General features: G+C 42.9%; 4 protein-coding genes across 4 annotated transcripts in view; 1 reads left to right on the top strand and 3 right to left on the bottom strand.

Moving 5' to 3' along the window:
- The window catches only part of LOC126568447 (probable 6-phosphogluconolactonase), an 81,296-nt gene extending 61,358 nt beyond the window's left edge, over positions 1-19,938 (top strand). Inside the window, exon 4 of the mRNA XM_050224924.1 lies at positions 19,927-19,938. Within this exon, the coding sequence (XP_050080881.1) occupies positions 19,927-19,930 (4 nt within the window). The 3' untranslated portion in view covers positions 19,931-19,938. The remainder of the gene's footprint in view (positions 1-19,926) is intronic.
- On the bottom strand, positions 1,460-5,335 carry LOC126568083 (proton-associated sugar transporter A-like). Its single transcript, XM_050224501.1, has 6 exons — positions 5,181-5,335; positions 2,813-3,264; positions 2,072-2,732; positions 1,829-2,003; positions 1,665-1,760; positions 1,460-1,595 (listed from the first exon to the last, which is right to left on the bottom strand). Exons 1-6 carry the CDS (start codon positions 5,333-5,335, stop codon positions 1,464-1,466), a joined length of 1,671 nt encoding a protein of 556 aa, XP_050080458.1. The 3' UTR covers positions 1,460-1,463.
- On the bottom strand, positions 8,847-13,993 carry LOC126567972 (proton-associated sugar transporter A-like). Its single transcript, XM_050224357.1, has 5 exons — positions 13,689-13,993; positions 12,153-12,415; positions 10,177-10,434; positions 9,201-10,114; positions 8,847-9,102 (listed from the first exon to the last, which is right to left on the bottom strand). Exons 1-5 carry the CDS (start codon positions 13,991-13,993, stop codon positions 8,878-8,880), a joined length of 1,965 nt encoding a protein of 654 aa, XP_050080314.1. The 3' UTR covers positions 8,847-8,877.
- On the bottom strand, positions 15,826-18,019 carry LOC126568013 (proton-associated sugar transporter A-like). Its single transcript, XM_050224410.1, has 4 exons — positions 17,767-18,019; positions 17,117-17,682; positions 16,133-17,052; positions 15,826-16,056 (listed from the first exon to the last, which is right to left on the bottom strand). The coding sequence occupies exons 1-4, from the start codon at positions 17,889-17,891 to the stop codon at positions 15,826-15,828; spliced, it is 1,842 nt and encodes a 613-aa protein (XP_050080367.1). The 5' UTR covers positions 17,892-18,019.
- Positions 19,939-25,129: the final 5,191 nt, after the last annotated feature.

Genomic DNA, 25,129 nt, shown 5'->3' with positions numbered 1-25,129 from the left:
GCGATAACTCGGCCATTCCTTGACCGATCGGGATTTTCCGCAAACTTTTGGATGAGTCTTTGAACCGCGCAACTTTTTGTAGAACACCTCAACCCGATCCCTCCACCCCTTCGCCCAGTTATGGAGGAAAAACTCAGAATTCCCGTGGAAAATCGATGATAACTCTGCCATTTCTGGACCGATCGGGATGAATGACCTACCGTTAGACGCGTCTTTGGGCCGTCCACATTTTTGCAGAACACCTCAACCCGATCCCTCCATTCCTTCGCCCAGTTATGGAGGAAAAACCCAGAATTCCCGTGGAAAATCGACGATAACTCGGCCATTCCTTGACCGATCGGGATTTTCCGCAAACGGTTGGTTGAGTCTTTGAACCGCACAACTTTTTGTAGAACACCTCAACCCGATCATACCACCCCCTGCCCAGTTATGGCGGAAAAACTGAAACATTCCCGTGGAAAATCGATGATAACTCGGCCATTCCTTGACCGATCGGGATTTTCCGAAAACTGTTGGATGAGTCTTTGAACCGCACAACTTTTTGCAGAACACCTTAACCCGATCACACCACCCCCTGCCCAGTTATGGCGGAAAAACTGAAACATTCCCGTGGAAAATTGACGATAACTCGGCCATTCCTTGACCGATCGGGATTTTCCGCAAACGGTTGGTTGAGTCTTTGAACCGCACAACTTTTTGTAGAACACCTCAACCCGATCATACCACCCCCTGCCCAGTTATGGCGGAAATAGTAAAAGATTCCCGTGGAAAATCGGCGATAACTCAGTCTTTGTTGGCCCAATCGGGGCGTTCCGCGTACCGTTGGATGCGTCTTTGAGTCGTGCATCCTATTATAGTACCTCACCCCGATTACGCCACCCCTCGCATAGTTATTCCGCGAAAAAGAGTATTTCTACGGAAAACTGGCGATAACTCGCTTACTCGGAGCTAGCTGGCTCATCGGCTTGGGGTCGCGTATTTTTTTGTGGAACAACTTAACTGGATCCCGATCAATTCCTGTTCAGTTTTTGTGTTATTTAAATCAATGTTTAACGATCATTAATGTAGTAAGTGTTGGCAAAGTTAGTTATAAATCCGATACATGGCTTCACATGCGTAGTACTAATCGGACCTTCACTCAACTTAGATTCAATGTGATAGAATTCCCAAATTTCCGTTCAGCTTAGGGTCTTTGAAAGGCTTAATCCACCGCTGAATGAATCTAGCTTTTTTCTTCAAATTACGATCTGTGCTCCCCCAGGCATTAAATAACAATTCTCATTCAGTTCCTCATAAACGCAGCTTTAATGGTTTGACGTATCGGTTGTGCGAGTTAAACCACATTCACTATCAAATTAAATAATACAGTCTATCACATTTCCATATTGAAGTTCGGACGTCCAGCCTATCACACAGTCCAGATTGTCTGAAAAACAACTACAAAAATCCTATTGAATTATCTATCACAGTCCCATGTAGACAATCTGGGAGGCTGTCAAGGCAGCGACAAGGGAGAATATGCTGGCGGAGAAGATGACCACTACGTTTGATTCAACTGCATCAATGATACTACCGATGGCCAGCGATATGATGAGCTGTGAACGAAAGAAGGAGGTATTCAAGCATTAGTACAAGGATAATTGCAGAAACAAGCTGTGATTTACCTGTGCGAGGAACAGCATGCTGCTCATCAGTGAAACGTCTGCACCGAAGCCACGTTTAGTAGTGTTTGGTACACACTTACCATCTTTTACTTCGAACTGTAAATAAAAATAGTGAATTCTTTGATAAGTTTGGTGCATCACAGACAAATTAACAGTCCACGTACAGAGTTTTTAGAGTGATACTGTGACACCAGCAAGTAGGGAAGAGAGTACATCGTAGCATACATGATGCCCACCGTCGGGCAGGCTATGAAGATCATAAACTTCTCGCGAAACAGTCCCATAAAAAGCATGCCTAAGCTGAACAGCAACAGTCCTCCAATATACACTGGACGAGCACTAGAGGGATGGAAATCATTCATTACTCGCCATTCACCTCACCTCTGATCTTTCCCTGTAATTCTTACCTAAACCGCTTCACCAACTGCTCGATGATGGCTGAATAGGACGCACTGCACACTGCAAATACTGCCATCCCCCAGCAACCGTATCGTACGCCATCTTCGTACAGTGCTGCTTCCGGTGTTCCGGGCGGTGCCGAGACGTCACCTCCAAACACTTCGGCACCCACAAAGTCAGTAAAGTACAGACAGTAGCTAAGATATCCGAGCTGTGAGAAGAACTGGGTCGAGTACAGTATGAACAAGCTTTTCGGCATCCGGACAATGTTCTTCACAAAGTCCCGCAACCGCAAGGGTTTATCGTCATCATCCTCATCGACGGACACGTTAGCGTCCTTGTCCGGTTTGACGGGATCGACGAGCACGTCCTTGGAGATGCTGTACACAGCCAGTTGGCGAGCCTTTTCCGCTTCGAATGCGTTCGAGTTGATCGGTCGCAGGAGGGGATCCCTTTCCATCAAAGGCAGCGGAATTTCACGATAGCTAGTTAGGGTGATCAGCAAACCGATTCCGAGCACGATGAACACGAAAAGGAATACGGTCGCTTCGTTACTTCCTAGGATGTCAAGATTGGTTTGGCTCCAGTCTATTGCACCCAGCACGTATCCGGCCGTACCTCCCAGTCCACCGATGAACATAGCCGTCGTCAGTACTCGTGCCTGATCATCTGAGGAAGGTAAACGGAGATTGGTAAGGTTAAGTGCTTCAAATGACTGGAGGTACCCACATTCCTCTTCCAAAACTTACCAGGTGTGCAACTGTCCATAAAATACGCGCGTGCAATACCGTTGCTCGTCTCGGCATCAAAGTCCGTCAGCACAAGCCCTACTATTGTCACCGGGATGGACCATCGGAATCCCTCCATCTGATCAACCGGCACATCCGGATCGCCGAAGAATACACCGATCGTTTTACCGTGAGGCAATATCCACATGCCCGCCATCATCGCGAGGCCTAAAGCTAACAGGACGGGTCGCCGTCTTCCCCACTGCAACCGGATCGTGTCACTGAAGGAAGCAATCATGGGCGCAAAGAAGAATCCCAGCACTGGCGAGAAAGCCCATATCATGGTCATGAAGGTGTGGGATAGGCCGATGCCGAGAAGGATCGGTGTGACGAAGGCTGTTTCGGCTGCGTACAGGAACTCGATACCGACGATTACCATTGAGAGTCGTATCAACTGCAAGCGTGACTTTTTCCTACATTGGTTTTGGGAGATAAGAAGCATTTCAATACACACATTAGTAAGAAAACAAAATACAATAAATATTCTGAAAATAATATCATAATCATAATAATCTAAGAGAAATATTATATGACGGTGAAATTGTTCATCAAAATAATATTAAAAAATGACCATGAAACATTCATTGAACTGCCGAATTTAAGTATTGTTCTTTGCATTAGTTGACTTGCTGACAGCGTTTAAAACCTCAAACTACTATCAAACTCCCAACCCAACTTCTATGATTTTTTGTTACAATTTGCACTCCAATTATGAATCGTTTTCAACAGAACAACTTCATACCATTCGAACAAACCAAACCGGACTTGTTTTTCTTTTCAGCCTTTCACTGAAGCCTAACTGCACTCGGGTCGGTTCTATGTTTAGCCGACCATGCTGTTATGCCTCAGGCAAAACCAGTATTATGTTTGTCCCAAACTGAACTTACCAACACCGCAGCTTGGGACTTACTTTGATCCAACGCACAAAAAAGCGCCGTTAAGTCTGGCCAACGGTGTACAAGACCATATGCGCTCTTTGTTTCCTGCGAGAACCTTTTTCAAATATCTTCGGCGAGTTAAAGTTTATGCAAAACAAACACACAGTAAGCAAAAACCGTGAACCAAAATAAATCACAACAACTGTTGGTAACAGCAATTCGCTTAAACCGGTGGACTGTACCCCGTCCAGATTATCTCTTACTCTGGGATGAAGATTAGCTTTTACATTGCAGATAAAAACGGATTTGGCCAGTTGGTTGTTGTTTGTTTAAGCAAAGTCTTCCCAAAACAAACCATCACAACTTGACTGCGTGAGTATTAAATGCCTGAAGGACAGAAACAGAAGATACACATACATACCGGAACCTTAACTCCAAAAAGCCGTGACGTCAAATCAAGTCGACTAATATTATCAATTGAGATTGTTCAAAAAAACCCAAGAAGTTTGCAAACCCATGGAGAACGATAAGATTTGGCACCTATCCTGTTCATTACGATCTGTCAACGATGGACCACGATAAACCGGTCAATTGAGTTTAGATTAGTGCATGATCGCTATACCACGGCATGGTAGATAGAATGGTCATAAATGAAACCTGTATAATCTGGCTCGGGTCAGGTTGAAACGATTCGTTTGTACCCTGACAACGTGTACCCCTTAGCGCCGTACGCGTACACGACTGTTTTAGATCGTAAAGACGGCATCACGGTTGTAGAAGTAAATGCTGCAAATAATATTAAATTTATAGCGTGTGTAAAGCGCTCTGCAACGTCACTCGTGTACGGAAATTATGTCAATGACACTGGGCGGAAGGAAGTTGTTCATTGTCAGTTTGTGTATCTTGCATTTTCCATTGATTGCTTGAAAAAATTGCGATACCATTCATGAAGGAATGATTGTGTGTGTTATGCTTTCTCAACCACCTTTTATTCTTTTGTAAATTTCAATCATTGACCTAACTTTAGTTACATAAATTTGTGAAATTTGTTAAGGTTGAACAATTACGACTAATTTAAAGATATAATCAGTTTTGCGTTCGAGAAGATTCACGGTCCTTCTTTTAGGAAGATCAGAGCCGCTAGAATTAGTACAAACTTACAGCGCAAAAGTTTGCAAATTACACCTCAATCTGACTAAGAACAAATGCATTCTAAACCGCGCAAAAAGCCTAACCCACATTTTCATGATAAAATCAGCTCAACATGGCAATGTGTTTACTGTGACAATGATAATGTCATTTTCCAATCTACTTCACCGAGCAGATCATTTCAGGTGAAATTATAAACAGCTTGTCGGTGAACTAGACAATACATCATCAACTGTTTCATCCCCATCCATCCATCAACTCTACCCACCGAGATGGCCCCTGGTCCGATACGATCTAATTACCTGAATATGTGTGAATAATCGCGATCTTGCTTTTTGGCGTGCAGAAATCGCACTTGCAGCATGCCATCCATAATCTCCTTATCGGTCGGCAGCGAATTTCCGTTCGCGTACACCGCGACATCCGTTTTCGTCTGTTCCATGTCCGTGTCCGCCATGTTGTTGAAGTCACAAAATAGAAGCTGGACGACACGCTCTCACACTCACTGTTCGACACCGTCCCAAAGATGTACTCTGGAGGTACTTGTTGGGGTACCAGACACTTCTAAAGCAATCAGCTTTAATTTTAACAATTTGAATTTTAACACTAAATGACACTTTTTTAGTTACACTTTTCTCGCAACCGGTACTGATTACATCAGGTGCAGGGTCAGCAAATCGTCACCCGTTACCGGGGAATATCGACACCATTGAATGCATGTTGCACGATATCGACGTGATTTGAATTCGATCCAACGATCTCTATTAATCTAGTCTCACAACCTTTTTGTGTTAAAAACGCGTCGATCCTGAAGAAAGAGGATTCCACCACACATTACACACGCCTAGCTTCACCAGCACAACATTCACAATGGGCTCTATCTCCCAGTAGTTTAACAGGTCACTATTTTTTTATTTTTTTGGACCGGGAATTGAAGTTAGTCCCACCAAAACCACTTTCAGCGAGACACGACGCGAGAACCCAACTAAACCGTGTCGCCGGTTACGATCGCCTTTATATACCGGCGTTGCGATTACCTGCATAATCGGTTAAGGTATCACCACCACCATCAGCACCGTTAGCGGCCCCAAACCTACACACCCCATGGTGGGGAACTTCGGCCGTCGCCGGTCGCCCAGAACGTCCTTGGACGAATAGGTAATCACAATTCGAAGAAAGTATCGTACCGAATAACCGTCTGATAAGGAGGAGCTTTACGACCTAAACTTTATTATCCTAAATAGAGCAGGCTCTACAATCGTGGTCCGTACGGCTCTGATGACATGCTCCGTATCATTAAGGGTCAGTGTTCGGCGGTCGGTATTGTTACGCAGCAGTTTCAATCGTTTATTGGACTTTTTTGTCGGTTTTCAGCGGTACGCTCAGTGTTCCTGAACTAGCGGATGCACAGGACGCTCAATAGCCGGAAGATTCATTTCTTGATAAGCCCAATGGACGAAGAAAGACCAGGAAACAATAATTTGTCTGTGACATGGCCAAGGTGGAGGTAAGTAACGATCAATATCAGTTGAGAAAAGATCAACAATTTTCTTGTTTTGAAACTGCTTAGAAACAAAACTACATTGGCAATACTTACTGAGAAATAATTATAGGTTTTCAGCTTCAGGGCTATTGAACGATCACTTTTATCTATCTATCATATTCATGTCTTAACATCTGTTGGTAACAGCGACAACTGGTTGAAATTTTATAGAAGATCACGTTCAAGTGCCTTAACTTCCGGCGAGAGTATCTATGCATTACGTACAGTGCCAGAGGTGCTCAATTCTTTCATGTAACATGCATTACACAGAAAGAAAATTGTGGAATGAAACATTAAAATAAAATATTTATGCATCAAAATTAGGAAGGGAAAAATGTATAATTTGAAACACTAAAACTTGATATTAGATATTAGATATTTAGTGATAAATAAATAAATAAATGAGAAGCATAGAATAAGGAGCAAAATGACAATGATCTTCATGGCCAAGAAGTGACAAAAAATCGCGAAGAACACCGTTTCAAAAATGGGAAGACGAAAACTATTACCCATACAAGTTCTCATAACTATCTAATAATTTATAGAAACCATTGTCGAACACCATTTATCGAATAACATATTAGACATTATAATACGACTCGTACCATGTAGTTGAATAGTTAGTCCTAACTATTAACTTATTTAAAGCAGCATACAAAAGAGCGAGATTTCCGTTAAATAAAGCATTAAACAGCATGCAGTAGTCGGAACAACAGACAGATTTGTAAAGGTCACATAAAATCTTCGTGGTCATTCGGGGCAGCTTTGTTGCTTTATCTTCCAGTAACAGCTGTTTTTGTTTTTTTTTCTCCTTGTTGCTTCTGAGCATACATTCCGTTTCATAGTCGCAGACTCACAGCCCAATATGTGTTTAGTACACGAGAATGTATGCCCTGAGCTGGTGAGCAACCTGCTGTTACTTCTGGCACAAATACAAGGTCACTAAGCAGCACGATCGGTCCGGTTGATCAGAGTGTTCAGAATCTATCCGTCAACGTAAGCGACACGTAGAACGGGGACAACAATTTAATTATATAGACAGAACGGTAATTTTCAAACAAGTTTTAAGGGATTTTTCGTCCACTTCTCGTTGTGTGCTATACAGTGTAGTGTTGTGAATGTTATAACTAAAACTTAGTTGGGTACACGAAACGTTAAACAATAATACAGCCACGTCCCGTCAGCATGTTTATTCTCCAAGGGTTTTCCCATATTTTCTCCGACAGACGTGCAGTGAGAAGTTGAGAAGTTGATTGATAAACAGTAACACTTAATCCTAAACAGCGTGGCTCCCTCAACATTGCAAGAACAGGTAATAAATTATCACACGCAGTGCAAAACATCCAATGCACGCAGCTTTAAGCGACGATTGTGCCCCGAAGGATACACTCGTAATCGGGTTCGCCAATAATGTCTTTATCGCAAAAATTCAGCACTTTTGCGTCAATCAGCTAAACACATTTTGCACACGATAGACCGCACACAGTGCAATATCTGTTTTGTTCGATTGCTATAGCTTATATGACTGTTTAATCAGGACGATAATGATTAACCGTGTACGACGATGGTTGAGAAATGTTTTGACGGCGTATCACAATTCCCAACACGCAAGCTGTACGATCATGCCAGCGTGAGATAATTATCTTTGCCCGAAATTGCTAAGCAATCTCAACAAACCGCGTGCCAATAAAATGGAGTGTTTTACAATGGTAAAAGCATTTATATCCGTATGGAACCATTATCGATCAAGGCTTTTTTACTAGTACACCAAAGATTAGGATGGAATTTTTTTTAGGGGGGAGAAGAAAAGAAAGCATGATTGTATTGGTATAATTAAGATGACAAATTACGTTGTGGATTTGGCGGAATATATTTTCGTTCATTAGAAAAACGATTTTAAGTTCGTGCCTTTACATTTCCTTTACATTTCGTTTTCATTGAAAGTAATGCAAATTGCATAATCAGTGGGCACATTTTTTTCAGTTTTATTAGAAGCATTTAAAAATAGAAACTTCGATTAAAATTGACATTTAAAGATTAAGAAAATGTATCATGTAAATTACCTGTTCAAATATTTAAATATTTATTTGTACAATTTTCGATAAATTCTTACTGCACAGCTCAACAGCATTTAATCTGTTCATTGGGTAACCGACAATATTTTCAACACCAAATTGCATACCTTTAGGCGATGATAAGTTCAGCTTCAACCCAACAGTGAGACGTCGATTCGAACAAGTACAATAAAAACATAAATTCAATTTTACGGATTAGTGTAGCTGGTTTATCTTCTTTTCTCTTTCATAATTATATTAAATTCACTATTAGTATAAGTATATAAGTAATTCTAAAATTGATTGTTTTCGCTAAGCTTATCAATAAATTCCTTCGCAACCCCGTAGTATCACAATGTGTTGTTCGCCCGCTTAAATGCACTTTCATAATCCCAACCCCGACTACAGATCCAGATACTGGACCTGGGTGGCACATATCGACGCTATTAGACTGCAAGCGCTTGCAGTGTATATGACCGATGCCGTCGTGCCGGTTAACGTCACCAGCGGACCCATCGTCAGGGAGAGAATGATTTGCGCTACAAATAGCATGCTTCCGATGATGGAAATGTCGGACGCCAGTCCGCGTCGTGGTTGCATTGGGTTTGTTTCATTGGACGTGTCAAGCTAAGGATGGGAGAATACAAAATAATGGTTGATTATTTTTTCATGTTGCCCGACATTTTATAGTAATTTGTTGATTTAATTATCTTTACACAACATACCAATCCTTTCGCGTGATACTTTGCCAGTATAATGTAGGGCATGGTGAAGAGCAGAGCGCCCACAATTCCACCCGTAACGCTAAACACGTACACCGTCACTTTGTTCGGGAACATGGCCATACACAGCATGCCGAGAAAATCGATCAACAGTCCTCCGCTGTACACGTTACGTGCCCGAAACAGTCTTATCATTCGCTCGATCGTACACGAATACGTCGAGCAGGCTATCGAGTATATTGCCATCCCGAAACATCCATACCGGACTCCTTCGATGTAGAGGGCGTACTCTTCCGAATCGGAGTGTGCCATGGGATCACCGCCGAACACATTTTCCCCAACGAAATCCGTAAAGTAGAGCGAATAGCTGATGTGGCTCATCCAGCAGAACAGATTCGTCAAGCAAAGTATTCCAAGTGTCGACGGTATCCGAAAGGTGGTCTTTAGGAACTCCTTTGCGGATCGATGATTCGAACGCTGTTCCTTCTCCTCTAGAAATCGACTGAGGAGGGGAATTTTGTCGCCGGTTCCATTGGAAGTGGACAGTTCTTCAAGCTCTCGAGGATCCTGTTCACTGTCAAGCTGAAGTAACAGTGAGTCTGCTATGTTTTTCATCGGAAGAAGATTCTTTTCGGTGGCGCGTCGATGTCGCTCTTTAGCTATTATACGTTCGGTGAGCGGTTGTAGTTGCTCATCCTGTTCCATCAGTGGTAATGGAATTTCTCGAAAGCTACACACGGTCACACAGAGGCAGAGGGCAAATATTACCGTCACCAGGATGAAGACGGTGTTGATGTTGCCGCCGAGAAGTTCTCCCAGTGCTGTACCATCCCAGTTGATGGCACCGATTAGATAGCCAATACATCCACCAACTCCGGACAGTAGTGAGTAGGTACTGCAGGCTTGACCGTGGTCCTCTAGAGTTAGGAATAGACGAATTTTATTAAGAATGCTTTTTACGAATAAAAACAGACCTTACCAGGAAGACTCACATCCAACAGATAGGCCATGGATGGTGCTTGTGAAGAGTCGGCACAAAAGTCTAACAGTATCGTACCGAGGATGGTGACCACTATCGCCCATTTGTAATGCTCCGTGCTAGCACCAGACGATGATGATTGGTATGGATTGTAATTACGATCGATTGTGACGGTGTTGTTTATAACTGGCTCTCCAGTCTCTCCTATGTCACCCAGCCAATGTCCTATCGTCTCTCCAAATGGCAGCAGAAGACATCCTGGAACAATGTAGAAGAACATTTCAATGACAGAGAGAGATTACTCATTTGGTTTTGTGTCGAAGAAATAGAAGTTAACTTCTCCAAGACCACTGAAGCTCAAAGGTACTATTATTAAATTTATATTTTCATTACCATCTTAAATGAAGTTTATGGCACGGTTTAGTTGAAATTTAAGACAACCAGAATTTAAAGGACACTATGTTTCCAATGGCTAGCGGATTGGCGGACGACGGCGCGGGATCGTGAGCCGTTCCGGCTTCTGCTGCGGCAGGCCAGGACCGCAAAGCGGTTGTAGCGCCTGATAAGTAAGTATGTTTCCATTGTTTTTCGATTTAAATCATTTTAATTTACAAAAATAAATTAAACCAGCCGCTTTCGTATTTCTGTACGATTTTATCGTCGTAGATTTAGTTTATGTGAGGTATAGTTTAGAAGATTTAACAGTTTATCGTCTTTGAAAACTTTAATCATTTCTTTAGGCAAGTCCATTATATAAAGCAAACTTATAATAACATTATTGCCTTACATTGGAGTTATACGGCTGGGCCTTTCTTCATTGAATAAAAAAATTACCTCACATTTATTTACCTAGCAACCTCTACGTAAACCTGTAAAAGTTCTTTCTTCGTAAATCGAGCGTAAATCGTTTCGTGCAATGCTTGCAAATGTTTGTAAAATTCTTAAAAACAAAAAAGATTATTTGATCCAGCCGTCCACAACTACATCAACGTTTCGCCTGCATTAAAGGTCAACAAAGGAAATATATTTGCGGGAGCAAAATTGTTTAGCCGTCCTGCCAGATTAACGATTATCAGTGCACGTGCATTGTTGCAACGCTCATTAGCTGGATGAGCAAAGCAAGTCAGCTTGGTACGATGCAAAACACACTGCAAGTTGTCATCACACAGCAAGTACGGCGAATGCACACACACATACCCTCCCAAGCAATCGGTAATCGAATGGTAAAACATTAAATTAAATCAAAGTACATTAAGCGATAAGTGAACCACATCACATCATCGTGCCCTGGGCGACAGAGTGTGGTGGGCGAAGTAATAAACTGTGAAGTTTGATAAGCTTATTGAGTCATCGATTACCTTTGGTAAATTTGTGGTTGGGTCAGGGCTACTAATAACAGTAGCCTCCGAAATGTTGTATTGCAAGCGATATCTGGTATTAAGCTGGTCGATAAGAAGTCGGCAATTCTTTTTATTACCATCTGGATGATAATATCCGGCGCAGACTAGAATGTGGCGTAGCGTGATCGAATCTTGATGCTTTGATCGAGACAAAGTTCATAGTTTTGCTTGTAAAATAATGCGGGTGCTCTGTGCTAGTAAACATAGCTTAGCTACTGATGGAACGATAAGCAAAGTAGCGATGCGTGCTCACAGCACGCTACATGATAAATAAGTTACATACAGAAGCACAACAGCAAATGGCATGTTTCGAACAACCACTGTGTGATCAAATACGACATTCATATGGCAGTTGGTGCGAAGTTCAGTTGTCTCTGACGACTAACCGGGTAGTGTGCTCACTGGTTCTAATACATTGGTTGACTCCTAATTTTGCTCGTACAATTTGTGTAACTATCACTGTACATGCATTACATTAAGTTCTCTCTCTTGTTCTGCAAGCTGATCATACAAACAGCATGCACGGGAAAAAACTAGTTATCCAGCACGTGCCAAGGTAGTTGAAGGGCCACTTACCTAACACCAGTCCCATTCCGAGCACCAGCAGCAACGGTCGACGGCGACCTAGACGGGACCGGCATCGATCGCTAAACGTGCCCAGAAACGGTGAGACGATGAAGCCGATGAGCGGCGAAATTCCCCAGACGATCGTCATCAGCTGATGTTCGATGCCGATGCCGAGCAGAATCGGTGTCACGAAAGCTGTCTCCGCCGAGTAGACAATCTCGATGCCCATGATCACAAACGACAGCCGGACGAAATCGAGCAGCGTTTTTTTCCTACCGAAAGCAAACGTGCAGACGAAGGATAAAAAGGCTAGTTTGTTTTTTTAATGCACGAGCATAAATAGACTGATCATTCATGAGCTCGTCTCTTGAACTCAGATATTGAGAGGCTTCAAGGTGTGATTCACTGGAAATAGCTTTGAATTGATTGAAGGATATGCTTGTTTTTTTCTTATTTATAAACATTAGTTGATCAAATCCATTTTTGTAAAACGTTCGTTAGATTCCCTTGCAGATTCCAGTGTTTGAAGCTGTTACTGTAGATATGAACTGTCGATACGTTTTCACTGCAATTTGTAAGGCTCTACGCAGTTTTTTTCAAACGAAAATCTTCACTAAAGGCCTTCTTTTCTCTGGCATTACAAACTACCGCGGACTTAGCCCGTCTATTGTGACTCTCTCGTGGCTTCTTTGACGTAAAATACTCGTTGTTACAAAGTAGAAAACAGTTCGGAATTTAACATGAATTTATTAAGAGACCTTCCATCCTTTCCTACTACAAATCTACCTTATCTTTTTCATAGAGACTCCACCACAAACCACTTCACTAATTCATCCGCTTTATCACAACTTTTTCAATGCTTTTATCATAAGTTTCTTTTTGAAAAATATTTCCTTTATTATTTCTAAACAGCAGCCAGTAAGTGATATTACAAATTAAAGCGGAAAAATTCCACCAGAGCCACTCCGCACTGCACACTGTTGAAATATGTGTAGTTAAGCTCCAACGTAGTTTGAGTAGATCATATTTTAGTCAAAATATTTTAAAAGTTCCAATGTAACTTCACACCTAAAACTTTCATTTTTATATAGTTTTCTATACGCAACAATACATAGTTATTTGCATATTTTTCTGATAAAAATGAACCTTGAAAAAACCCTTCACTGATTGTAAGCATCATCAGATTATCTTCATCTTTAATTATTTAAAAAAAAAACTCACTTCACACGAGTCAATCACATAAACCATTATTTAAATCACTACCGTCACTGTCAAGTACACCACATTTCACCAACTATGCTCACAATATGAACGATCGCTTGCTCCGTAACTTCCTCACGATCGTATCGTGGAACCTTATATTAAGTACTTTTTTTCATTTGCCTTTCGTTCGTCCTTCCATTCTTTCACGAATACCAACTGTTAGATAACACATAATTCAATAACAAATGCTTCTTTAAGCTTAAGTTAAGCTTAACACGCACACACACTTTTTTTTGACTGCCAACCAGATTACACTTGATCAAACCCATCCATCATACCTACCTAAACACGTGCGAATAGTCGTACTGTTTGTGGCGTGCGTTTTCCTCCCTCACACGTCTCAACTCCTCCACCACCGGATCTATGCCAGTGTTCTTGCGGCTAAGCACTACCCGCCCGGAAGCGGCCGAAGAACCTCCACCCGAGCCGGTCTTTACCATTGTCGCGTCTAGTCCGGAAACGGAATGGGTCCGGTATCGTCTGCTGCACTGTAACGCCCGTACCGGTCTGGAACCGCTCACTGCCCGCGTGCCACTGATCGCGAACGACGCGAGCCAATTGTAAATGCCCTTTATCTCCCGGTACATGATAGACCGGAGGCTGTGGCTGAGTGGCCGAGAGTTGGAGCGCGTGCAAACTGCACTCCGCTCTAAACACTGCTGCTAGAGGCGAGTCGTGCCCGGCGTTACCGTCCAGCCGGTTGGAAAAGTAACGCGCGCCCTCTGCTCGGTTGCGTCACCTGCGTCACCGTTAACACACCCGCGCTCACGTATGCGCTCACTCTCTGGCGTTCAGTGTCACGCTTGTTAGATTGCCGGTGTTGATAAACAGCATAAACAGAACCACACAACTGGTCCGATAAGAAATGTTTAGATTTACGGTAACGAGACGTAGCCTTTGGAAGAATTGGTCACCAAAAATCTGTGCGTCTAAGCGACCAAGCTCCAAGCTAATCGATCGGGCGGCTAGCTAACTACTGAATCGTTTGTTGGCAGGTATCGCGCCCGTATGTCGATGGAAACATTGACTCATGGCACGACGACATGACGTTGCGCCGGCCGAAAGATGTTAATCCGGACCACCGCGGACGGATGTCAGTGGCATCGGCTAAACACACACCGACAGCAGGTGAAATGAAAAAAAAAAACGAACTGGCTGCTACAGACAGCTTATCGGCACGGAATCTGCTTCTGCTTAATGGGGAGTAACGCAAATACGCTTACTAGTGGGCTATGAATGATCGAGGATGATCTGATAGTGACGTGGAATATGAGTGTCAATTGTTTGTTGCAGACTTAACGGAAAATTCCTGTGAAAAACTATTGAGTAACAAATAAAATAAAACGTTTTAATTGAATTGGTCTTATAAATCTCAGCATACTTAATACGAAATGAAGGTCACAATTGCTCTTCCCATCACTATGTCCGGGATATTAAGATAACTCAGGTCACGTATGCTTGGCTCTGTTTGTTCACAGATCTTGTAAGACTTGTACCATGATAAGAAATCATCTTCGGTACATTTCCTACCCTAACATCCCACGCCGGATTACCATTTGACAATGTTTATTCTTTCCAATATGGCTGAGATACAGCATTGTTGCTTTCAATTAGGTAATACACCTCAACCGGTAGTGTCGTTACAAGTGTTCTATTTTGGGGTTCGAAATTGTTTATCATTGTCGGCACGGTTGCGAGCATTATCACATGTTTTGTAACATACATTCTATGTTATCAGTTGCTGCGCTTACGAACGTGTAGTGCTGGAAGGCTACCTTTAGGCGCACGTATTATGGTGAGACTGTAAGCATTAGTGAAAATTTAAATGTTAAAAGCAGTCCATGCCAACGAGGCCCTTAAGCATCATTACCCTGATGGTAGCAGCCTAAACAAAATATGGACTTTTACATGGTAACAAATTATTGGAAAATCGTACACATTTGACCCAATTGGAAAACTTCGAAACATGCTGCACAATTTCAATTAAATAATGAACAATACGCAACACAGTCTAGCTTTATGGCATATTAACGCGTATCTTTATTCTCCAACCGTTTCAAAGCAAATTAATAAATACCGTACCGATATACAATTATTCACCCCAGGTCAGGAACAATATCGTCAACCGTATGCATTGAGCATGTTTATTTGTGTGTCAAATTAACTACAAAACAAAAACACTAAACAGTAAGCAAACAGGTACCACCCTCCATGTACACGATTTAAATAAGGTGCTAATTAGTAGTACGCTTTCGGCACGAAGTAGTAGCAGCAACAGCAACGGCTAACACTGCATCAAGTTGGTTTGGTATCACAATGGTCCCCACCATACCATGGCGCACTGGTGGGCTTTCATGCTATCCGTCTGGCTGCTCTTTCTGGAGGTCTGTCTAGTCGAACAACCGTTCATTACGAACCTTCACAGGTCCATGTAGACAACCTGCGAGGCACAGATCGAGGCAAGCAGACTGCAAATGCTGGCACTGAAAACGACAACCGAGGTCGTGCCGAACGCGGAGATAAGCGAACCCATACCGAGGGCAACGATGATCTGTGCTACGAAGATCATACCACCGACGACGGCAATGTCCGTTGCGAGACCGCGCTTTCGTTCCTGCGTTGGTTCGGCACCCGGTTTCGTTACTTTAAACTGTTGAGACAGAAGGTAGTAGATTAATATTGGAGAGTCTCCGTCCAAGAGTGTTTTTTAGTTGCGGATTACTTACCGTTCCCTTCGCATGATACTGTCCAAGCAGCAGGAATGGCATCGTGAAGAGTAGTGCGTACACAATACCACCCGTAGCACTGAGCACGTAAACGGTCACCTTGTTCGGGAAGAACGCCATGCAGGCCATACCGATCGCATCCAGTATCAGGCCACCGCAGTACACCGTGCGTGCCTTCAACACCTTGATAAGCTTCTCGATCGTGAAGGAACAGGTGGAGCAAGAGATCGAATAGATGGCCATACCGAAGCAAGCATATCGGACACCTTCGAGAAACAGTTTATACTCTTCCGAGTACGAAGGTGCTGCTGGATTGCCCTTAAACACCTCCTCACCGACAAAGTCCGTGAAGTACAGGGCGTAGCTCAGATGGCTCATCCAGCAGAACAGATTCGTCAGACACAGGACCGCAATCGATTTCGGCATCATGACGATACTCTTGATGAAATCCATCGGACCCATCTGGACGTTTTCGTCCTCTTCCTCAAGCTCTACATCCGCATCCTTTGCCGCTGGAGCTCGCTCCACATCGACCAGCGCGTTGTTTATCTTCTGTGGCACAGTGTCTTGCGGCGATTGAATCGATTGCAGTTGAGCCGTTAGTGCTTTGCTTACATCTTTTACCACAAAAATTTGATTCTGACGGCGAGCTTTCTCCTTCTTGATCGTTGCTTCCGTTAGTGGACGCAGCAGTTCGTCCGATTCGAGCAGAGGCAGTGGGATCTCACGGAAGCTGGTCAAGCTAATCGTAAGGCAGATTGTGAAGATGATCACGACTAAAGTGAAGACGGTTTTGATGCTTCCGCCCAAGAACTCTCCGAATGAGGTATTATCCCAGTTGATGCCTCCCATTGCGTAACCTACCGATCCACCAAGTCCGGCAAGGATCGAGAAGGTACTGCAAGCACGTCCATGATCCTCTGTTAATAAGAGTAAAATCAATTGTAAAGATCTGCACAATCCAACAAATCATCATCCTCTTACCGGGCAACGAAACATCCAGCAGGAAGGCTCGCGACGGTGTCATACAATTGTCCGCATTGAAGTCAGTCAAGATCGTACCAATAATGGTGATCACAATTGCCCACCTATAATCCGTCCGATGTTCCGCAATTTCTTCATCCACCCGGTAGAAGTTGTACGATCGGAACGCATCCGACACGATCGTCCCGTTGAGATCTATTAAGGCAGCAGCACCATTGAACGTGTTCGCCGGATCGTCTACAATTTCGCCCAAGTCTCCAAACCAAGCGCCAATGTTTTTCCCATACGGCACCAGTATGCAACCCGTTATCAGACCGACACCGAGCGCAAACAGTACCGGGCGTCTTCGACCGAACCTCGACCGGCATCGATCGCTAACCGAACCGATAACGGGCGATAGGAAGAACCCGATCAGTGGCGAGATGCCCCACACCATGGTCATTAGCTGATGTTCGATGCCAATGCTGAGCAAGATCGGCGAGACAAAGGCCGTCTCGGCGGAGTACACAAACTCCATCCCCATAATGACTGCTGAGATTCTGACGAAATCAAACCGGGACTTATTTCTGTGGGAAAGAAATAAAAAAGCAAAGTTACGGAATGCTTCGTCCAAACGTATTTAGGGGGGGTAAGCGTATGCGTGTACACACCGAAACACGTGTGAGTAGTCGTGTTTTTGGCGCCGAGCGTTCTCTTCCCGGATATGTCTCATCTCCTTCACGACGGGGTCATTGCGGAACTCCGAGTGAAAATTGCTACCACCACTGGCGACCATTGTGAGGCTGGTTTGTAGTGAGGAACTGAGTTGCGCACGTCTGGAAGTTGTAGGTTTGTTGCTGCTCGTACCCGGCTGCGATTGTCCTAGCGACCCTGCACTTCCGCCCTTGTTTGGATCTGCGTCTGTTTCTGCAAATGATCAGAAAAAGGTGTTCATTAGTGCTATGAGGATTGACCAATTGAAAATGTTTCCAACCATAACCATTCATGCTCGAACATTGGACAAGTAAAGTTGATTCTTGCACAAGTCAATTAATTCTATTCTTTTTAATGTTTTACTAGACGATCAACAACGCTCGAGAACTAGACGAGAACAAATGAACCATAATCCGTCTTGGGTTACGAACGCGAACTAAACGTGACATTCCGTTTCGATGACCCATTAGGCGTAAATCGTTCACCAAACCCATAGGCATCAACAACACTGTCTTCTAATCGTGGTGGACTTGTTTCATTTTTTTGTTTACACCACCACCATGAGCACATCGCTCGGGCATGGACGAAAAAAATGCATCCCGTTTGATACGTTATCACCCGTGAAAAATTTCGTTCTGTGCGCTGTCACTGCTTTCCGCTCGATTTTATGGTTAATTTTCTGCCGCCTTAACAACTACCCAGAACGATAGCGTTAACTGCCGGCAGTATTGTTCACTTATTTAGAACCCGTTACGATTACTCACTTTTCATGGTGGGGGTTGGTTTATTGTGGACCAATTTTAATCCCCAAACTACTGGACATTTCTCGAGCCAAACAATTATTTTGACAGCTGTTGCTGTACCTGCACGAGCTCACACTATTCTCAACTTTCCAGAAGCCTACTTTGTTTGTATATAATAATGCTAATGTTGTTTGTTGAAGGATCTACCAGAACGGGTAACGCCTAAAGATATGCAATAACTTATTTTTTAACACTCTTGGAACTAGTAAATTAAGGAGAACTTAAGAACTCTACAAAACACTCATTAAAACCAAAAACCGTTCCGTTTTCTACACTTTCTAAATCAGCAAGGGTATCACTTTAAAGAAGCAAGCCAAAACACAGGAAAAAAAAAACAATTGAAAGTCTACCAACGTTTGCGCTTAGCTCACTTCTAGGGCAGCAGCCACTCATCGACAGACGCCTTTAGAACGTTAGTTTCCCTAGTTACGGCGCAACCGAGCCGAATCTGCTGAACCTCTTCAAGTCCCCCTTCTCACTATCAGCGTAATCTTTTTACTGCTCATTCTCGGCTCTCAGCTGTTTTTATTCAGGCCATTCATAAGTAAAATGGCATTCCAGAAACTCATTGTAGTTAGTTGCCAAGTTTAAAGGGGTTTTTGTTTTTTGTTTGCTTAAAAGTAATGAATCATGTCAAATATTTTAAAATTCATTTTATACGTTAAAAAAAGCATTGAGCCGATGATGTCATCTGCATCGATTTCTTCCAAGTAAAATATGCTTCCTTCCTGTTCAATAATAACTCTCAAGCCCACGTCAACAAATGCACAACTTGTCACAATATTGAAGGCTTTCGCCTAATGCGTCATGTATGACGAAAAACGAAGCATAACAAGCAGGGCAGAAAATACTCACTTGCCATACACTTTGCTGTTCTAAAAATGCTCCATAAATTTTCTACCTTCGAAGTATAAGTAGTATCGATCGTTAGGAAACAACTTTTCTCCCATCGTTAAATCTGTCGCTCTGCTACGTAACGTTGACACTGTATGTGCCTCTTTAGAACGTGCCGTTATGACAAAAATATGTATTTCTTAAGTGATTTTCACACATGCATGAAGAAAAACATCATTAGCATACTGGAAAAGTCGGGCTTGTTGAGTGGTATTAAGGAAACACAAAGAAAACTTTGGTGGAAAACACTAAGCTCTGGAAAGACACCGGTTAACCATGCAAATCTCGACGAAACACGACGTCTTAACGTTTATCAACGGAGCGTTATGTTAGGTCATGGCTTTTTGCTGTTTTCTTCTGATGCTTTTCGTCTGTTTTTTTTTTTTGTATTTGGCTAATTAATTTCAGCCTCTAACACAGCTAAACCGGCCACATTGCTAGCATATTATGTCATCAATCATAAGCAAAACGTTATCTGGCTTGCAGATGTCTTCATAAGTCCGATCGTCACTAATCAAACTTCCCACTGATAGGCGAAAAGAGTGTAATAGATTAAGCGATTCCAATTAAATGCTTAGCCGGGTCGGGCTGACTGACTGTGCTTTGCAAAAAGTAATTTAAGGTACGAGTAATAACAGAGAAAACTGGGCAACTGATAAGTACGGATCTTATGCTGCTGTCTACAGGACGAAACTTCTTCAAACAAAAAGACGGACACAGACACAAGACCCCAAGTCCGAGATGTTAAAAAATGTTCCATTCCAGTTGTGAAGTGCTCCAAGCGCAATGACGTCTCAGGGAAATCGGTATTATAAAATGAAATGATTATTCCTTCAGGCCATCTTCAAGTACACACTTGATGCTCTAATTATCCGGCGCAGGTATTTACGGTGCTTGTTACAAGAACAACACATTGTTAGCTCACACATCGTACGTGTGACCGACTGATAGTGGCATCTGAATAAATCGAGGTCTGATTATGCTTTCCTTGCAGTTATCACAGCTTTTCCCACACACACGCACGCAGTTCAAGTTCAACAAGGCGTTCATGCATTCATTCCGCATGCTTGCACGTCAGCAGCATAAAGCATGCACTCGTTTTGTTTGCCCAAACCACGTGTAGGGCAATGTAAATTAATGCTGCTTCAATATGTGCACCCATGGAACGTTCTGGAGCGTAAGCTAATGGGCTCGAATGGGTAGACGGACGGCGGCTTTTTCGATCGTCTGTGAATGGGAAACATGTGTGTCAATGGCAAAGGGGCTTCTAAATTGCATACGTGGCTGAAAGCTCAAAAAACACTGACATACTGATTGGATACTAGTCGGATGGATTGAAATTATTCATTGCACATTACGCCTGATGTGAGTTTACAATGTTATTTCATGTTGTACAGTCATAATTGATCGAGTGACTGCCAGAAGGTGTTATTAATCTTCTGCTGTTCAATTTTATTTTTTTATTTACTATCTACTAGTAATTTACTATCTTATGTTTAATTTATTTATCATTTGTTTAATTTATCCCTTTTCGAAAGCAGGAGTTTGATTAATTATACACTTTAAATAAACAAATTGTAATAAAAAAATTCAGTCCACAAAAAGCTTTCTTGAAAATGGGCTTGTTACTTCTGACTCATAGAAATACAATTGTGAGACATTAGATGATCAACATGACATAGTATTTACACTTCATCCCCAATGGGACCACAGCAGCGGTGCTTGACAATAATATTTTCAAAACACACCACAATCGTAATTCATTACAATGACATTTTACGGTCGCTCGTAAATTCTGAGCGTAGAACAATTCGTAAAATTTGCCCAAGATATCTTTATTCAATATATAATGTTATTTTTCTACAATACTTTTCACATCACTCTTCATAACGTAAGAACTGGATACATAAAAAACTGGATAAGCAAAAGTACAAAAATTAAAGCGAATTATCAGATCGGTCATTCTGTACGCCATAAAACATTGTAAAGATCTACTGAGTATTGATTCATTGTCTGTCAACAAGTGATTCTCAACTAAGAAAGCATCTTTAACACTTAAGCTCATCAGAATAGTAACAATGAAGATGCCTTTAGTTCATAGGAAACGCTCAATAGAACTATAAACTGTAATTTATTTGCCACCAACATAACAGACACTGCCCGACAAACTACAGAAGGTACAGCTTTCAGGGAACGAATAACACTAATCAAATGAACCTAGGAGCATGAATAGTTTGCCCCAATGAGCTTTATACTCATCACAAGAATAGTGATTATAATGCAAATTTAATTGGTTTTGTTGGTAGCTGCACTTCGGTATGGGAAGTATAGTAATACGGTTAGAGCTATGCTTTCGTAGAAGAGAGCATTAGACGTACAAAAGCTAACATCTTTGCTTGCTAGAGAAAGTTCTTGGAATTGGTTGTGCATACTGCATTAAAATTACTGTATCCTATGCTGAGGATACTTATAAGAAGGATACAATGCAATGCATCGAGCTATTGCCAGTTCTGAGAAATTATTGAATAAAAAGCATCGGGGCACTACATCACACCTTGTAGTTCAATCAATTCTTCTTCTTCTTGACTTCTTCTTCTTCTTCTGTCTGATCTTGACTTCTTGATCTTCTGTAAGGTCGTGCCGGGCATCGAAATGGCTTTCTAGACTGCCGATACCACGTAGTTGGTTAGTCAGACCTCACTACGGGTGGACGGTCCCCGGATGGGATTTGAACCCCGGTCCTGCCGTTTGAAGACCAGCGCCGCTGCCGCCTATACCACCGGGCCGCCCCTTGAGTTGAATCAATTCTGATCGCTTATTACACCCATCGTCAATTAAACGATTTACCCCTAGCAACGCAATACTTGCACACAAACTCGTGACCAGGATTAACCCTGGCCCCCTTTTTTTTCTCACCACCATTCTGTCCACTAGAAAACACTTCAAGTACTCACCCGGTTACTCTTCCCGAAAAAAATCTTGGGAATTTCTCGCTTTCCTTTACACCGTACGCGTACAACTATTCAAGCTTCCACTGATTCACGGTGCAAAACGGCACACTAATGTTCTCGTGGTTGGCTGACGACTTATTATTGCCTTCAGACGTCGTGTCTTGTAGTCAGCGATTGTGTACGGTTTGCACATAACTTTCACTCACTTCAGCTCACACACCTGCTCACACAGTTTCACTTGCTTAATTGGATGAGGATATGGGAACTCACTTTACGTCACGTGTCCTTAACGGGTACTGCTCTTCGAAGGAACACCTGTCCCATTCAGGAATGGACAAAACGAGCGACTGTCAGCAACACACTGTTCACTAACGGTGAAGCGATTGGTGATACCGTTTAATATGCACTTTAACAGCAAACTATTCGTGAAATGTTGCACGCTCGAGCACGATTTGAGCACAGTTGAGCTGAGCAAAGACACACTCGACACTGGACAACCGGGGATGGACACAATTCGAACGATTCGAAGACCCGTGCTCTACCAGCCGGTAGATAACCGCACACTGAACGTTCCCTCCGTGGTTGAAGATTAATTTATACAAAGCTCTATCTCACCCTAACGGCTGCTGCACTTCAGCCCATCATCACGCACCGATTCCATCATCTTTGGCAGATAGCTGCAGCGCCCGGGTGGAAAGGTGGGCACATGGGGAGAGTGTGTGAATCTGATCGGACTCACCAGAGCCACCCTCAAAAACTCTTCCGAAGCTTATCGATGATAATGCGTATCACTGAAGCTGCATCTCGATTGTGCTCTTAGGCGGCTAACAACTGCCGAGCACGCGATTCTGTTGCGTTGTGCAGTTTTTTCGTTGGCTTCTTTGCCTTCTGCTTCACATGCTGGACAACTGATGACATTTCTCTCGAGCGTGCTCGCAATTCTGCCGAGCGGTAGAAACACAATCGAAATCCTTGTCCGTCAATTTTCTTCCCACTCGCTTTGCGCCATTATCTTTCATCCGTGGGCTGGTTCCGGGAAGATACTACCAGGTGACGAGGTTTTGTTTGGTGAGTGAAATGTAGCGATTCGTATCGCTTCCTATTATCTTTCGAAAGAAAAATCTAAGGGGAGATTTTAAAATACAGTTGGAATTAATTAGAGCAGCAGTTGTAAAACACCTTGGACTAATAAATCATAAGTCATTAAGGTAGGTTGATTCATTTGCTAACATTGGTACGCCTTGCTAAGGAATCTGGGATGTCGTTTCCATGTCAAGTTACGTCAGACATTGTTTTCATCTCTATTGACTTGACTGTAGCTGTAGGCTGTAAAAGTCTGGGCCAACCCCTTCACTTGATTTTGAGAAAAGGACTCTTGTACGAGGACTCTAGTACGTGTCGTTCTACAAGACTCTATGAACGATTTCCCTTGAAGTAGACACCTTTGACAAGACTTTTTTGCTTGAGGTCTCTTGGAAGTGGCTCCTTCGAGAGGCTCTTTGAATGATGAATCTTTGAATCCTTTGACGAAGACTTTTTCTTACATTAATATCCCATTTAATCTTATCATCGATTATGTTAATATCTAATAGGCAACAAATCGGTCATCTGCATAATCTTTCATCCATTCCATGACTCATAATGATCATTTCTTCGACAACTCAATCTGGAACAATCTTTCCCACGCACGCTCTGTGGTCAGTTGTCTGGCTGGGTCTATTTGCCTAAGCAGTGTACACCCTGGAATTCCACCGGCTTAAAATCAACTCATAATCAGTAAATAAACAGTAACAGAAACCTACACCAACAACTTTTGGAATCGTTTTGGCATGCGGAACTCCCTTCGAAACTTCCATCACAGGCGGCGAATGACGAGCATTACCCGTGTAAAATGAGACCTGGAAACACGGTTCGTAAAAATAAGTCGCATCAAACTGATTGACAATCGTCATTTCTAATTCAGTTCCGACCAGTTTCTTATCAACCGATCGATAATGAACAATTAGCTATTCTTTGCACCGAGTATCCGAAGCAAGAGGCTGCTAGCTGGACCGTGAACTTTGCGGACCCGAGACTTTATTATCAGTCAATGTAATTCGAGACGTATTTTGTGAAAGTTTTCGGTGCGTCCACGGTGACGAAAATGGATGCACCTGCAGATTCGTATCCTGCACGAGTAGCGATGGACTGTCACCGGCACGAAACACCATCCATCATGTGTGGCTTTCTCTGGCGGGATCAGTTCGGTCGGTGTCGAAGTGCACTTGGGCGATTGTGTGCGCTCGCGCGCGTTTGGATCACAGTCGGATGCGTTATCTGTGACGGACTACTGGATGGGCTTTTCTGGATCGAGATAGGAAATTTCCTTTAGCCTGCTTTCTGCCAAAGACTGCGATGCTGCGAGTTTTATCAGCGCCGCCCACATCGTTTTGTCAACGTCTCGGTGTTCGTCATCATTAGGCACGGCTACGACACCTTTCTCGAAGGTGTAGTCCGGTATGGCTCTGGTGAAGGTACTACCGGGTTTGTTCGGTGGCCGGTTAAATGCAAATAAACAATGGCAATTTGCAGCCAAACAAGAAGACGGTTCATATGCAGCACGTGTTACGGTTGTAAAACTTAGCTTACATCACTGGCCACAGCTGGAAATGCACTTCTGCAATTGGATATAA

The sequence above is a fragment of the Anopheles maculipalpis genome, chromosome 2RL (assembly GCF_943734695.1).
Source record: "Anopheles maculipalpis chromosome 2RL, idAnoMacuDA_375_x, whole genome shotgun sequence".
Taxonomy (NCBI): Eukaryota; Metazoa; Arthropoda; class Insecta; order Diptera; family Culicidae; genus Anopheles; species Anopheles maculipalpis.
The sequence above is the reverse complement of the archived record's forward strand: the minus strand, read 5'-3'. Positions and strand labels throughout refer to the sequence as shown.